The sequence below is a fragment of the Metopolophium dirhodum genome, chromosome 1 (genome assembly GCF_019925205.1).
Source record: "Metopolophium dirhodum isolate CAU chromosome 1, ASM1992520v1, whole genome shotgun sequence".
Lineage (NCBI taxonomy): Eukaryota > Metazoa > Arthropoda > Insecta > Hemiptera > Aphididae > Metopolophium > Metopolophium dirhodum.
In genome coordinates this window covers 11258226-11274903 of record NC_083560.1, presented here as the reverse complement: position 1 = coordinate 11274903, position 16678 = coordinate 11258226, and the positions used below count along the sequence as shown (strand labels likewise).

General features: G+C 27.3%; 1 protein-coding gene across 3 annotated transcripts; it reads right to left on the bottom strand.

The window, feature by feature from the left end:
• Positions 1 to 252: 252 nt before the first annotated feature.
• Positions 253 to 8882, bottom strand: LOC132936827 (uncharacterized). Of its 3 annotated transcripts, none has more exons than XM_061003606.1 (8): positions 8743 to 8882; positions 8470 to 8658; positions 7839 to 8408; positions 6668 to 6836; positions 5773 to 5921; positions 1294 to 1493; positions 584 to 667; positions 253 to 501 (listed from the first exon to the last, which is right to left on the bottom strand). In XM_061003606.1, the coding sequence occupies exons 6-8, from the start codon at positions 1480 to 1482 to the stop codon at positions 430 to 432; spliced, it is 345 nt and encodes a 114-aa protein (XP_060859589.1). In that variant the 5' UTR covers positions 1483 to 1493; positions 5773 to 5921; positions 6668 to 6836; positions 7839 to 8408; positions 8470 to 8658; positions 8743 to 8882; the 3' UTR covers positions 253 to 429. The 3 variants fall into 3 exon arrangements, with proteins under 3 accessions (XP_060859589.1, XP_060859587.1, XP_060859588.1); XM_061003604.1 differs by having other exon boundaries at positions 7843 to 8408; XM_061003605.1 differs by having other exon boundaries at positions 7843 to 8408; positions 8474 to 8658.
• Between the last annotated feature and the right edge of the window lie 7796 nt (positions 8883 to 16678).

The window sequence follows — 16678 nt, the reverse complement described above, 5'->3', positions numbered from 1 at the left end:
TTCAAATTGAATACTGTAATAATACATTATCGTGTCCGAGGATCAAAAAATGAAGGACAAATTTCTACCACTGCTGACCTACCTCACCCCACTGCCCTTAACCATTTTTTTATAATGGAATTACCTAACATAAAAATAATAATAATTCAAGAAAGTATCTATAGTAATAACTACAATTAATAAAATGCACACAATATATTATGTAGGTAATAATATAAACGAGCAATCAAAAACATATATTTTACTCTTTTTTTAATCGTATTAGGTTAACCATAGTAGTAATCAACACCATAATATTAATTATACAAACTTAAGAAATATCAAAATATCAAGGCATAAACCATTATTTTTTTTTTCAATTATAATAAAAGTATTTTCATATATAACCCATTTAACACATTAAAATTATTTATATATGTAATATAAATTTTAGGGTGGAGTCTGAATTTTTTTTCGCAGTTCATCACAGTCAAATGCATGCTTCTTTATCCAGTCACGTTGCTAAAAGAAGAAAAGCGACATTGATAATAATAGTATACAACAACAGTATTGTTAGTTAACAGATATATTCAAATATCCTTACTTGGCAATCATCGGAACAGTATCTCACCATTTTACATTTATTGCAAGTTATTGCTACAAATTTGCGACACTTTTCCCTGTTACACTAAAAATAAATAACAACAAAAACATTTTTATAAACTTTAAAGTGATCATAAAGTAATACTAATTACTATAATTTTCATATAATATAGCCCCAAATCTTCTAACCCAATATTATGGACCTGATATTTTTAGTACACAAAGTTAAATAACTCAGAAACTCTTCATTCGAATTTCAATTCAGGTACTTCATAATTTACAAAAAGGGCTTTATCTAAACAATTTCTAGAAAAAGAAGATGATTCTCTTCTAAACAAAAAAAAAGAAGTTAGTAATAATGAAATATGAATATATCATAGCTTAGTCTTCCAGATTAATGAAAAAAAAATAGTCAACCGAATTATTCCCTAAATGGTGGCCAATTAAGTCATTAATTAGTGGTTAGCTCCAATAATTTGGTTTGTAAGCTAAGCCATTTGATATGTATTTGATACTATAAATATTGATAAAAGAAAAAAGTATGTTACTTGTAGGTTAGGTTAGGTTATTCACATGTAGGTAACATGGATTTTTCAAACCACGACATGAAATTAAACAATAAATTAGTGTAGCACTTTAACAGGTTATATAGAACGCTTAAATATTATAAACTTATGTTATAACACAAAATTTTAAAAATCATCTATTTACAATCCAGTTTTTGTATATATCTGCATCCATCAGTTCCCTAAGATCTTTCACCCAGATCTTTGATTTGAACATTTTAGCTGAAGAATTTGAAGATGTAGTTGGTTCTTCACGATCAATTACCATGGGTTCCTCCTCAGTACTAGTAGAAGATATTTCTTCATTATAAATTTTTTTATATGTATTATCCATATTTTTAATTCCTAAAATGATTTAAAATTATAAACTTTAATAAGTATTTTGATATTAATGTAATTTTATTTTTCATAATATTTCTGTATTCAAAAATGCATTATATTTTGTATTTAATCATAGATTCTAGAGATGTTACAAATTATTCGAAAATTGAACAAAAACAAATGCTTTATTGATTAGTTGAAACACAATATTGAATTGTGTGATTTACCCTTTCAAGCAATGTTGTTTTAAGTGTAAATGATATATATGTGTGTGTGTGTGTGTGTGTGTGTGTCATATGTGCAATTTTAAGTGTAACTCTAAAAAAAAATAACTGAATTTAAATGACATTTTCACTGAATATTTATATCAGCAATTTATAATATGCACCATAACAGTTTATGAGCATCCAAAGTTAAAATGTTGACAAAATTAATCAAATACACGACCATTGGAAAATTATTTCGGGTTAGAAATTCATGTTTCTATTCATATCTTAAATCTTCAAAATGTTTCTATTCATAATATCTAAGACTTGAAATTTTTATACAAAATTCTCTTTAAGTTTTTGTACAATGAACAAAAAAATATGTTTACCGGATATTTATATTAATTTATTACTAGAATTTAAATTTAGACAGTGGGTTTACATTCACCCATAAATTAACAAATTTTCATACAACGATTTTCTTATTTGGTTGTTATTTAATTATTCAAAAACTATTAAGCGCAGGTACTTGAAATTTTCATAAAATATTTATATTACCATTTTGTATACATGATAAAATTTTCAAATTATTTTGATTCATCTAAAGTTATACATCGACATTTGAAATTTTTTTAATATTTTATTCTATAAATATCAATAAAATTGAATTCTTTGAGTCAAAAAGCTTGAACATTTAATACAAAGTTCCCCATAAGTTTATACATATAATAGAAGTTGAAAAACATTAAAAATACATAGGTATTACGCATGATTTATTTTTATAAGCATTAAAAGTTTACATTTTTATTTTTTACGAAATTCATCATAATCTCGACAATTTGCAAATTATTTTGCAGTCACAGATATTTTATAAAATAATTTCTTTGTATAGGTACCTAAAATATGAAAATGTAATACAAGTTTCCTTATAATTAGTTATAATAGCAGTTGAGAAATAATAAAAATTCATAAGTACAGTTTTTTTTAAATAATATTTTCGGCGAAATTTATCAAATTAAAAATTTACAAATTACTTAGTTAGTTTTTAAAAATGTATAAAATGTTCAAATTGTATGGCTAAGGATTGAAAATGTAAAACAAGGATTCTCATAAATAGTTAATACTGTAATCAAAAAATCTAAAAAATATAGAATAACAGTTATTTTGTACAGACATTATAAGTTCAAATTTGGACGAAATTACTTATGAAAACCAAGAAAAACGATTTTCGTTGTTTTAATTTAAAAATATTATTCGTGTGTATATGAAACTTATAGAATATATTATTATATTTTATATACCTACACATTGTCAAATGTAATTTGTCGGCAAAATTGAATTTAACTTACCTACTGGTGTACCTACTATAATTCTTATAAGTAAAATAAATTATTTTAATCATAATGAAATCATCAAATATATCTAGTAAGTAATATAATTGGCGGACAGACCGTCATCGCTCAGAATCGTCTTTCGTATACAATTATTTTTTATCATTGAATTCAAATTTAACATCATCCTTTACAGCAGGCGTGCCCAATCTCTTTCTACTTGCGGGCCATATTCAAATTTTAAATTTATACATCAGGCCGTAATGCCGTAAAAACCGGTTAATTTTGAAAAAATATATACTAATAGTATGTATACTTAAAAATTGTAAGTTATTTTGCAATTCTTCAAAGCTTATTTATGTAACAATTTGAAATTTTGAGTGGAGCAAGGAAGCTAGTGGTTTAACAATGATATTTATTTTTTTTATCCTGTAAACAAAATTTCTACCAGAAGAATTCAATTTCAACATATAGTATCTTATCTTTTAACAATTTGGATGAAGATGGTCCTTTAGAGAAATCATTTTTTGACATTTACCTATTCCTGTATCAAATAAGGCTAAAATATTAAATAAACAAGCAAATTTGATGTTGTGTCAAAATGTGTCAAGTCCTCTGATGAAAAAAATATTGAATAACATAAATAGTAATACCTATCGTTTACCATTTCTATAAACTAAACGTATTTAATAAAATAATGTTACAATAATTATATTGTTTTAGTATGTAATGATGGTAAACTTTTAAGATGGACACCAAAAGTCTTAAGGCTGTTGGAGCACACCGTATTTTTTGTAATTTTAGACCAATAAGCGGAAGATTAGTTTATGTACTTCCCGATGTCCAATTATTGTTTTAAAAATATGTATGAACTCATCATCTCCTCTTCTAGGTTATGTAGGAAACAGATTTTTTATTTTTGTATTCAATAAATCTTAAAAATATGTTGAAACTTAAAAAAATTATGAAAATATTTTTATTTTATACACTTATTCAGTTTTAAAACATCAATTATTTTTCCTACATAACCTAGTAAAGGGGATGATGAGTTTATACATATTTTTAAAATAATAATCGCACATCGGGAAGTACATAAACTTATCTTCCGCTTATAGCTATTTTGTCCGATTTTAACGGTTTTTTACGGATAATGGCCCAGATAATCGATTACACACACTAAGGTTCATTTACTACTCACACAATGACAAATATTTGCCAATAATATTTTTGCACAATTTCCTAAATTTTACTACTTAAAATATTCTATGCTCCAACAGCCTTAAGTCCAAAAGTAAACAAAATGTTATCAAATTTATCTAAAAATATTTGCAAGTATTTTATTCTTCCAATTTAAAATTTAAAATGTACTTATTATTAATGATCATTATTATATTATTTTTAACTGCAGGTAGTAGTGCACAGCTAGTTGAAGAAATTACCAGTTCAGAGTGCAATGATTCTTCCATTATTAGTTCAGAGCACAATAGTTATTCTTTAAAGAATTTATAAATTGATGCTAAACCCAAAATTAGCCTTTCTGTAAATAATTTAATTATGACAGATGATAAACTTGGAGGTATTTTATTTTATTTCTCATCAATGTTGTTCTCATCAACACATTATTATGATAATTATCTTTCAATTACAGTTTCCACTTTTAGTAGCATAAAGAGAGCCATTAATTGTCACCGTAAATAAATAATTACTGATTTCTGACAAACCAACAAAATTACCTAATATTATATCAAGTCCTAAAGATGACACAAGTAATTTATATTTATCTTTTATATACATTTAAGTATTGTTTAGTTTAGTTTGTTGATATGAAAATTAATCACATCTGTGCCCAAGCATTAGTTGTTATGATTAAAGGTATAGTTAAACCATGGAAACAAATACTAGGATATTTTTTTTCTAGAGGACCCGTACTGGCTTTAGACTTAAGAACATTATTACAGATGTTATAAATAAAGTTAAAGATGCTTGTTTTTTTTCAAAAGTTATTATATGTGACCATGGAACCAATAATATTGGTATGAGAAAATTATTTGGAGCCACGGAAACACAACCATTCATCAACTTCAATGATGAAAACATTTATTTCTTTCATGACAGTCCTCATCTAATTAAATCAGTAAAAATTAATCTAAAAAAATATAATTTTAATTATGACAATAATTCTTGTAGTTGGTCAGATTTAGCAGATTTTTATAATTTAGACCAAAACAAAAAGCCAAGGTTAGCTCCTCGATTAAATAAAATTCACATGGATCTACCGCCATTCTCACCAATGTGTGTTTGTTTGGCGACCCAAACACTATGCCATTCTGTTAATTCAGGTATGATGACTTTGATTTCATTTAATAAAATGAAAAGTTCAGCTATACATACATCAAGATTTATAGAATTTTTTGATAATTTATTTGATGTTTTTAACAGTATAACACACAGTGAGGCAAAAGTATTAAGATAGCCATTAACTAAAACTTCTGATCATTGGACTTTTTTGAATGAAGCAAAACAGGTATTGGGAAAACTTAAAGTCCACAATAAAACTGATAAGTTACCGCCATGCATAGTAGGTTGGAAAGAAAATATTAGTGCTTTGAAAATGTAATTTAACGAGTTAAATGAAAAGTATAAAATAGATTTTTATTAACAAGAAGATTAACGCAAGACTGTGTAGAAAATGTATTTGAATAGTAAGGTCAATATGAGGTAATAATGTCACACCTGACGCTACAAAAGAAGATTCTCTTAACTTACATTTATCTTCAATGAATATTGAAAATATACTAATGAATCATGAGGCTTGTGCGATGGGCTATGTAGCTGGATGGGTGTGTAGTAAACTGATTCATCAAAAATGTGTAGATAAGCAAGCTGCCAAAAGTGAGGATAATTCTCAAATCAACCTGCAAAATACACATATAGAAATGAAATTGTATCAAAATGCCAGTTTATTATATTCACTTAAAACCACATTGGAATTTGCAAAAAAAGTTACGTGTATATTTAATTTAAATATAGTCCTTTTGTTAAAAAATAAAACAGGTGTTTGAAAAAAAATTATAAAAATTGTTGATATTGTTTGTAAACTGTTGAATGTATGTGATGCATGTAAAACCGAAATTCTTACAAAAACTGTTAAATGTATTAATAAATAGCTTCATAAAAAAATAATAATAACAACAATGATGTATTCAAAATGCATTCAAAAAATTAAAAATTAAAAAAAAATTTTCCATTCACAAATCAATATGTATAATTTATATTTTTTTTCTTACCTTTATTTATTATATTATATACCTACTTACATACCTATTCCTTTAACATATTATATCATAAATTATAAATATAAAAATATTGTTCATACATATTTTATAATGTTCTTATACCTAAGTTTTATTTCTTCTTATTATTATGTATTTTTACATAATATTATGACTCGTATTATGATAATAATAAACTAACTTCAAAACTTTCAAATATATAGTAGGTACCTACATTTTTTATAATATTTTGTATTAATCTTTATGTTATACATTTCTCTTACTGTGCATATTTTTTAGTTAGTATAATCAATATTTTGTGATAATTATATAATTATTTTTCCACGACTACCTATCAATATCATTCATATTTTTTTTTAAAACAATACCTATAAAACTTTATTCAATTATTGTAAAAACAATGAGCGAACAATCAAGTATTACTCCATGAAATAAACCTTGTGATATAAATAAACTTCACTCCATTCACGTTTAGAAGCAATACCGGGCGGCAACCAGTTTTTGTAGGCTTGAGTTTTGGTGAGTATTCAGTAATGCCTGGAAAAGAAAATGGAGTTCAAAAAATAATTTGTGACAAATATTCTGAAACAATATTTATTTGCATTTTTGCTGAAAATGTTATCAAAATTGAATCAATCCTAGAAAAACTATCTTGTAACTATAATTCAGATTTCTAAGTTAACACCACTACTTGCTAAAAAGCTCACAAGCATGTGACATGTGTGACATTGACTTCAGAATTTATTATATCCTTAAATATCATATCCAAGTACTCAGCTCAATTAGAACCAATTACAAATAAATTACAGGTAAAGTCTATTGATTTATATTCAGTCCAAAATCACATTCAAAATGTATTGACCACATTTAATAATAATAGAGAACGAACAAATATAATTTTGAATAGCATTTTTAATAACTCCTTATGTGTACCAAAAAGAATTATCGCAGAAATAAAAATTACATGCATTAAACAAAAAAAAAAATCAATCAAATAATGAAAGAAATTCTGTTGAATAATATTACAGACTTTTTCACTTTATTCCATATTTAGATTCACTTATATCATACCTTTAACGGCGATTTTAAAGTGCCACTAAACTACAATTTTTAATAAGTATATGTACTTACAGCATCCTATAAAATATATTAAAATGTAAGTAGGTATACCATAAATGATTTCAACGAAAAAATTAATTTTATAGTGAACACTATCAAAGAGAAAATATTATAGAGGAATTTGATATTTAGTATCAATATTGGATTGATAAAAATTTAATTGAAACTCAGGGTGAAGAAATGTTGTTAATTTATTTATTGGCTCATTTCAAATATTACCCAGCAATTTTTTTAATACTTAATGTTTAGTCAACAAAGTGCACAGTAGAAACACTGTTCAGTACATCAAGAAGAGTATAAACATGGCTTTGTTCGACTACAGAAGACCATTTCAAATGGTTAGTATATGATGAGCATTCATGGCTGATAGATTTAATCTATTCTGTGGTATAGGTATAATAGTTATATGTGGTACATTACCTACCATAGTGTGATCAATAATCATGGGGATTTGAGGTGCTCTATGATCTTCAGTCAAATAGTTTCAATGAAGGTTTGATGCAGGATCGATAGACAACAACACCACTGAACGCACAACACTGAGTTCACAAAACAGAAATGTGCATTCAATCGACGTACACCGGCACGTACAAGTATTACAAGTGATCAGAATTGCTGGTTATGGACATCCTAGGCGAGAACATAATATAATTAAAAAACTAGTACTGGTCTGTTTGGAGAACGTAGGTACTCACAGGACCACAAGAGTTTTATTTATGAAAACAAGTGGCTTACATAATATACATTTGACACACAAATCATAACGTAGAAATGCACATTTATTACAGACAACAATGAATATTATGTTGCTGGAACACCTATAACAACAAGTAGGTAAACGACATTTTCATGGGTTTTACTAGACTAAAGAAGACAGGACTAGATAATGGCATTGATGTATGGAGTATCGCCTACATAAATTTACGATTACCCAAAACTATGAAACATTTGATGACATCGAGAAATTTACTCTTTAGCCTCGCTATTAACCTAAACAAAAAATTTAATCTATTCTGTGGTATAGGTATAATAGTTATATGTGGTACATTACCTACCATAGTGTGATCAATAATCATGGGGATTTGAGGTGCTCTATGATCTTCAGTCAAATAGTTTCAATGCAGGATCGATAGACAACAACGCCGATGAGCGCGCAACGCTGAATTCACGAAACAGAAACGTACATTCAATCACAGCACACCGGCGCAACATAACAATGAATATTATGTTGCTGGAACACCTATAACAACAGGTAGGTAAACGACATTTTCGTGGGTTTTATAATATTATTAGACTGGTATCGCCTACATAAATTGACGATTACCTTAAACTATGAAACATTTGATGACATCGTGAGACTTACTCTTAGCCTCGAAACGACAACAAACAATAAATTTCTCATAACCGAAACGAAATTAAAAATTAAAATCCACAATCGTTGCAAAATGTTTTGTCATGTAGTCGACACGTCATAACATTCAAATACTGTGGCCGAGATAAAAATATTATGCTGGTTTGTGATAAGAAAAACAAGACCAGTGATGTCAGTCACAGATTTCTATATAGAATGTCTATAATATCTAATGTAATATAGAAGTCTGTGTCTATGGAATATGTGTAGATGATAACCGCAGTAAAACAGTTTGCACGGCTTGGCGGGGTGGACATCGGCTATGATAGTATATTATTACGATTTAATGTCGGTAGCGTGAGCAGCCTGCTCAGGTGCTACAAAAAGTAAGAAAACCCTCCGCCACTCCGCCACTCATCTACTGTACGTATTACGTTGGACTCACACCGCACACCCGCCCATCGTGTCAAGGCGACCCGACACTTCCAACATTATAACAATTTACAACGATATCGCTCGTTTACTAATATCGCTCGTCCGGGCCGCGGCGCTCGGGTCGTGGGTAGCCGCCAATAATCAATACTATTGGTTTCCAACCGGCCAAGTCGGTTTGTTCAGAGTCGATCGGTGGTTTTAAAACGTATCGGGTACCAGGGTCCCAGTCGAACGCCGTCTAATTTTCCGGCGGCGGGTAATCCGCCGACGAACGCCGAGCGCGACGACGACATTCCGGCGCATGTACTCCTGGTCCATGAGAATTAACTTATATCATCATTTCGTCTCTGTTGGGTTCACAACTTGCAATAATAATTAATACGATACGAACAACAGCGACACACTAGACCGCGGTAAGTAATAATACTATAACAATGACAATCATAACAGTAATAATTACATTCTATGACAACTACTCGCGACGACCGAGATCGCGGTATGCAGCGCACTGTTGCGGAGTGATGGCTCCTCCGGCGATCTTGTCTCTGGCGCTCATAGAGTGCGCTGCATGTATGTGATTTAACATTATTGACAATTTATTTAGATCGCAGCAGACGTATTTTTCACGTACTTTGAAATGTCTGATTTAAATTCGTTTTTAAATTTTAATTCTACAGAGTCTCTGAAAAAATATCTAGGCTTTATAGGAAGTCGATTTTCAATTTTCAATTTTAAAGGCCCTTAAAAAAAGGGTTTTTTTTTCAAAAATCCCGTGAAACCTATATAATATGTGTTTATTTATTTCGGACACATCTGATTTCAAATCAAAAGAATCATTCTTAAAAAGCAGGGTTTTTTTATTGATTTTTTTCCTACTGCACAAACTTATTCCCACTTTTGGATTGTAGGACATTTGTCTACGCGGACCAACCCTGTGGACTGTTAACTGTTGAACTGTACCGGCTATACTACCTACTGTGTACGGTGCTCAGACAGTAATGCGTAGCGCAGGGGTCACCAATTAATATTTTTGAAGGGCCACATTAGGAATCTGAAAATATTTCGCGGGCCATTAAAATTCTAAGTACATATTTTCAACATATAATAGGACGATAGATATTATTTTAAAATTGGATGTAATGAGAACATTATTTTTTTATTTATTATTTGCTATTGTTTTTAAACATCAAGAACATAATTAATATTACAAACATTTAAAAAATTTAAAATAAAAATTAACTATAAATACAATAAAATAGAAATTTGTTTAGTGAGAAAAATGACAAATTTTGCTCTCGGCCAACTGTTTAAAATTGGAGGTCTGGTTAGTGCATACTATCTTCGTAATCATTTCAAGATGTTTGTTGGTTAGCCGGGATCGGAACTTGTTTTTAATAATATAATTAACTTTTGTAAAAGACGATTCACAAAGGCCCAGTGGATATTTTAAGAAATTATCACTGGGCGACATTAAAAAAAATTCACGCTGACTATCAAAATCAACATATTATGAGCTTAAAAAAACTTTTCAGTATTAAATATTATAGAAAACATTACATAATATATCTAACAATACCATCAAAACTCACAACACAAATAATTTATGAGTTAGGTAAATTAGTTCTTATTAATTACAAAAAATGGAATCAATATTGTCAATGACATACAATATACATAATATAGGAGTATAATAAATAACACTATAAAAAAAGATATAAGAATTAAAATTATATTATTTTTTTAAACTTTTTCAAAGAACTTTGGTTACTTTTAACTAACTTAAATAAATAAAGTTACATTTTTTTCCATGTTATTTAGTAACTTATGTCTTATGAGTTACTTTATTTTATTGTCACGTTAAGTTAATTTTATTCCTAAGCCCCAGATCAATATATATTACATTTTGTAAAAATGAATTTTAAAAAAAATGTAATAATAATCCAAAATATTAAATATTATATTAATTACCTAATAAATACTAATTTATAATAATAGTTATTATATTGAATATTCACAGAAATTAACAGAACATTAATTATATTACACCAATACTAGCATTTATAACCAATGGTAACTTATTAAGTTATACGTATCATATTATCAAAGTATAAATATTTCATTTAGTATTTTTGTATTTTGTAATATATTATAATTATTGTAAATAGGTACTGTATTTAGTTTAAGTCCAAGTATAAAATATTAGATTTTAAATTATTTTATATTTACCGAAAGTCGTCCTGTTGTTGTAATATCGTATGACGTATTACCTTGAAGACTTAAACGTTTAAATTGTTTAAAGGTTCAAAGTGAAATAATTATTTAGCTAAAAGCTTGTAGGAACAAGGACTAAAATCAAATCAAAAACAATCAATTTGTAGATATTTACCGGGACTACTTACGACCAGATAAAACATGTCGCATTGTCACGTGCCGCGTGAAATAAATCACTTTTTTGGATTGTATTATTCTGTGGATAAGTACTGCCTACGGTCTATTCTCAATAATTATTTGTCGAACGAAATGATATACGCCATAAATAAACAACAAAATTAAACATAATAAATAATCAATAAATACAATTTTATAATAATTTCAAACATCGATATTTTTACAAAAAGTGGTTGTCGCCCAGTAATAAAATATATCATCTACTAGGCGACAAAAAGTTTTCTCTGGGTATATTATAGTTAAAATATCCACAGTCACAAACATACGTGGAGCCAAACATCGTACACATTTTCAGTATTAATAATTTTAGCGTTGGGTATTTCTTTTCGGACACATATCTTACCCAAAATTAAATAATAATAATAAAAATTAAAAATAATAATTTAACCAATTAACACGAAAAAAATTACAATGTAATACAGCGGCGGTAATCGACGGACTGACTACGTGGACGTAAAATCGATAGCAGTCACCCAATGACCCAAATAAAGTTTAGATAGGATATGGTGATATGCTTTGCGACCAATTTATCAACAGTTGTCGGTGAAAACCAATATTATTTAACAAAATTAATAATTTACAACAATAACACATAGAATTTTGTCGTAATATGTGTTTTTATTTTTTGCCTGCGGGTCGGATAAAATTTGTTCGCGGGCCGCCATTTGGTGACCCATGGCGTAGCGTATTATCCGCTGCCGCCGACTTGCGGATCGCCGTTATCAAAATATAATATTGTTAGTTAATAAATAGTTCCAGAAAATTCCAGCCATAAATGCTGAAAATAAACTTAGGTGTTTCATTTACTGCAGTTAAATGCCATGATATAATAAATTATACCAAATACGTAATTGTATTGGTTTTAAGACAAATCTAGTGGTTACAAATAAATACTCATTTAATTAAATTAAAGATATATTTGGTTATTGGTTTAAGGAAAAAACTATTATTGGAAATAATGGTTTACTATCATTAAAATATAGAGCGATGGACGTAATCAAACCTATCGCACTATTCTTGAAATTAATTATATTTTTTTTTTACATTTAAGTATATTGTGTTCATGAAACGAATCTACGGACTTCATTGTCTTAAACGATTATGTTTCGTAAATTTAATTGGGTTATCTTTAAATTATGGATATTAATATATTGAATACGGATTTGTTTTAAAGAAAAATTGATTAATTTAATACAATTCAGTATTAATTCTAGGTAAACCGTTGTACTTAAAAATAATGATTCCATTTCATTAAAACATTGAACGATTTTCTTCTGGGTGTACTATCTATATTTTTTACTTTCATAAGAATGCATACCATACTCAGAAACGATACCTATGTAAAAACATATAAGCCCGGTCTAACCCATGATATACCAAATAAATCATTTTATATATTAATACACTATTTTTATTGTAAATAATGATTTTAAAATTTTGTTTGTAAATATAAGTAATGATACTTACTAGTGATGGACGGTAACGAATAATTTGTACTATCGAATAATATTCGATTATTCGTGCAACCTATCGAATAATTATTTGAATAATAATTTGCATGACCGAATAACGAATTATATAACCTACCTTATTAATTTCAATATTTTTTTTATAAAAATACCTACATAATTAATTAAATTCAACTTAATAACAATTAGGTAACAGTAATAATTACTATTGTATAATGTTTTAACACTGAATAGATAAATGGTTTTAAATGGTTTTAACAATATGATGATAACAAATTAACAATGTACCTACCTAATTCTGGTTTCCTGGTTAATACCAAAATAGTTCTACGTGATGTAGAGTGTAAACCATTGATCAATCATCTAAAATTATGAGGGATTTATATTATTACATTATATTATTTACCTACTCGAATAGTTATTAATTTTTATTCAACTAACAATTATTAATTTATATTCGAATATCATTAAGGGGATTCCATACCGTGATTTTCTGTTTTTGTCTAACACACGCGTGACATAGGATTTTTGACAGATTCTTTGCCAAACATATCAATTGATCTAATGAAGTAATGAGAATTCTGAAAACAGATTTGAATTCGTCGTCAAGTCTACTTGAAATCGACTTTCCCACAATTTTAATTTTTTGATTTTAGCTTCTTCAAAAATTGAATTACAAAAATGTTTAAATACTCTTTTTTAATATGACGTTTTCTGGAATTTGGGGGATGATATAAAAAATGTGGGAAAGTCGATTTCAAGAAAACTTGACGACGAATTCAAATCTGTTTTCAGAATTCTTATCGCTTTAATAGATCAATTGGAATGTTTGGCAAAAAACACGTCTAAAATACTATGTCGTGTGTTAGACAAAAACAGAAAATCACGGTATCAAATCCCCTTAATTATTTGAATAAAAATTATTCGAATAAGAAATACTCGAATATTTTTGTAATCGAATAATGAAAAATATTCGAATAAAAAATACTCGAATAATTTTTGTAATCGAATAATAAAAATTATTCGAATGATAAAAGTTATTCGAATGATAAAAATTATTCGAATAATAAAAACTATTCGAATGATTTGTCGATTATTTTCGATAGTTATTATTCGTTGCCACCCATCACTAATACTTACTAAGTAATATTTACTCGTAATAGGTAATTTGTAATAATAAAAATAAAAACAATCAATTGACTAGATAACTTCTTTTTAATTTTTGTGTAAAACTCTTACATCAAATAATAGTAGGTATAATTGTATAATATACAATGAATATCATCTTGAAATTCTTTTTTTGCACTGCACACATATTATAATATCATTAACTACCTAATAACTCAATATAAAACAATTTATAATTATAACTTATAACACAATATTTTATGTATGTATAAGTATTAGGTACAAGTGTTACATTTTATTGAAGTTTATGAACCATAATATTATAGGTATTAGTTATGATTGAATCATGATAATATTATATAAATTATATTATTTAATATAGGTATTATATAATTCAATAATTGGTATATATGTATATATATATATATTAAATTACCAAATATTATATAATATACCAGGATCGCAATTTAAGTATGTTTTGATAGTACACAGACCGCAAATTACATAGTATATGATAGAGATGGAGAATTTACGTAAAAAAATATCGGTAAATTTACCAATAATGTGGTAAAAATGGTAAAATAGCTAAATCTTAGAGCCATTGTATTTTTTTTTACTATTAGACATTAGTAAATAGGTACTAATGTTGTATACCTACTTGTTAAATCTAGTTCTTTCTCATAACAACAATAATTAACAAAAAATTTTGAAAATGTATCTAAAATATCTATTGTTCTGTAAATAAATAATTTAAATTAAACTAAACTATCAAAATTCACATAACCTTTATATTTTTTCTTCTTGGTATCTGCGATCTGCCTATAAAATGTTTCCTAATTATCTACTGATATTTAATGTTATAATATAAAATAGGGGCGGCAAAATATTGTTCATATAGTCTATAACAAACTATATAAACAATAACAAGTATATATTAATATTACAAATATTATCACAGTATCAGTTGATGAAAAAAATATCTCTTTACAATTCAGACTAGGCGTTTTTGATTTCATTTGATTAGGAGGGCCACACAACATTTTTTTTGGTAAAAAATAATTTACCGGTAAAAAAAATTGATAACATTTATGGTAATTTTTTTTACCAGTAAAAATTTAACCGGTAAATTTACAGCACTCACATCTAGTATATGACTATGACCTTTTTTGGGGGACGCAATTTACTGGCTCCGAGTAATAGTTGCCTCTCAATATATGTAGGTACAAGTGAATCTTAACATTTTGGCTAAAAAGTATAAATCTAAACAAAATCTAGTAAATAATTTTTCTTATTAACTAATTATATTACTATATGTTTATTTTATTCACTAATATTATAGGCATATCCACCGGTTTTCTATTGATTTGTTATATTATTATTTTTATAGTTATTGTAATTTTTGTATACATTCCGTATATACCTACCTAAGACTGATGTTTTTTAACTGTAGGTACTATATAACATCATTATTCATCAACTACCTAATGACTCAATATAAAACAATTTATGATTAAAACTTATAACAATAGGTATAACACAGTTTATTATGTATGTATATAGGTATTAGGTACATGTGTTATATTTTAGTGAAGTTTATGAACCATATATTAGTTATGAATTATGATTGAATCATAATAGTATTATATAAATATATATAATATAATATAAGATTGATATTTTAACATAATTTATTATATGTTTTTAAGCTGAACACAACATTTAATTTTCAATCAGAATTATAGTAAGGTTTTCGTTGTTGTGGTAACTTATTAACAAAAATATATTTAATTCATAGATTTTCCTTGTAGAGGAAAAATATCGAGTATGCTATGGGTTTTTTTTAAAAATAGTAATAACTAAAATTTTTTTTATAATTGTAAATATCTTAATTTTTAGTATAAAGTTCTTCCTAGATCTAAAAATATAAAGATTAAGCAATCATTAATTCATATATTATCAACTATTATTCATTTAAGAGGACGCCCTAAAAAGGCAGTATCATATAACTAAGAAACACCATTTTTGCCACATGAAAAGGAGAACTCTGAAGGCTGTGCAATATCGTTTATATTTTTTCTGATATTATTCATACGAAAAAAGTTCTTTGTGTTTCAAAATCCATTGTTGTTTGTGTTTTTCAAACTTGAATAACTTTTTTTTGTTGTTCCGAAACACGACGTACGTTTTTATAATGCCAATGAAATTAGATATATATTTGGTTGCGATGAATTGAATGAGCCGACCGGAAGTCGGAATATCCCAGGACGAAATTTACGTATATTTCAAAAGTACAATGTAAAAGTCCGCAATTTACATACTATTGACTACAAACTTTTTTTGGGGGGACGCAATTTACTGGCTCCGAATAATAGTAACCTATAGTAATAGTTGACTCTCAATAAATATTCAAGACGTGGTTCTAAACATTT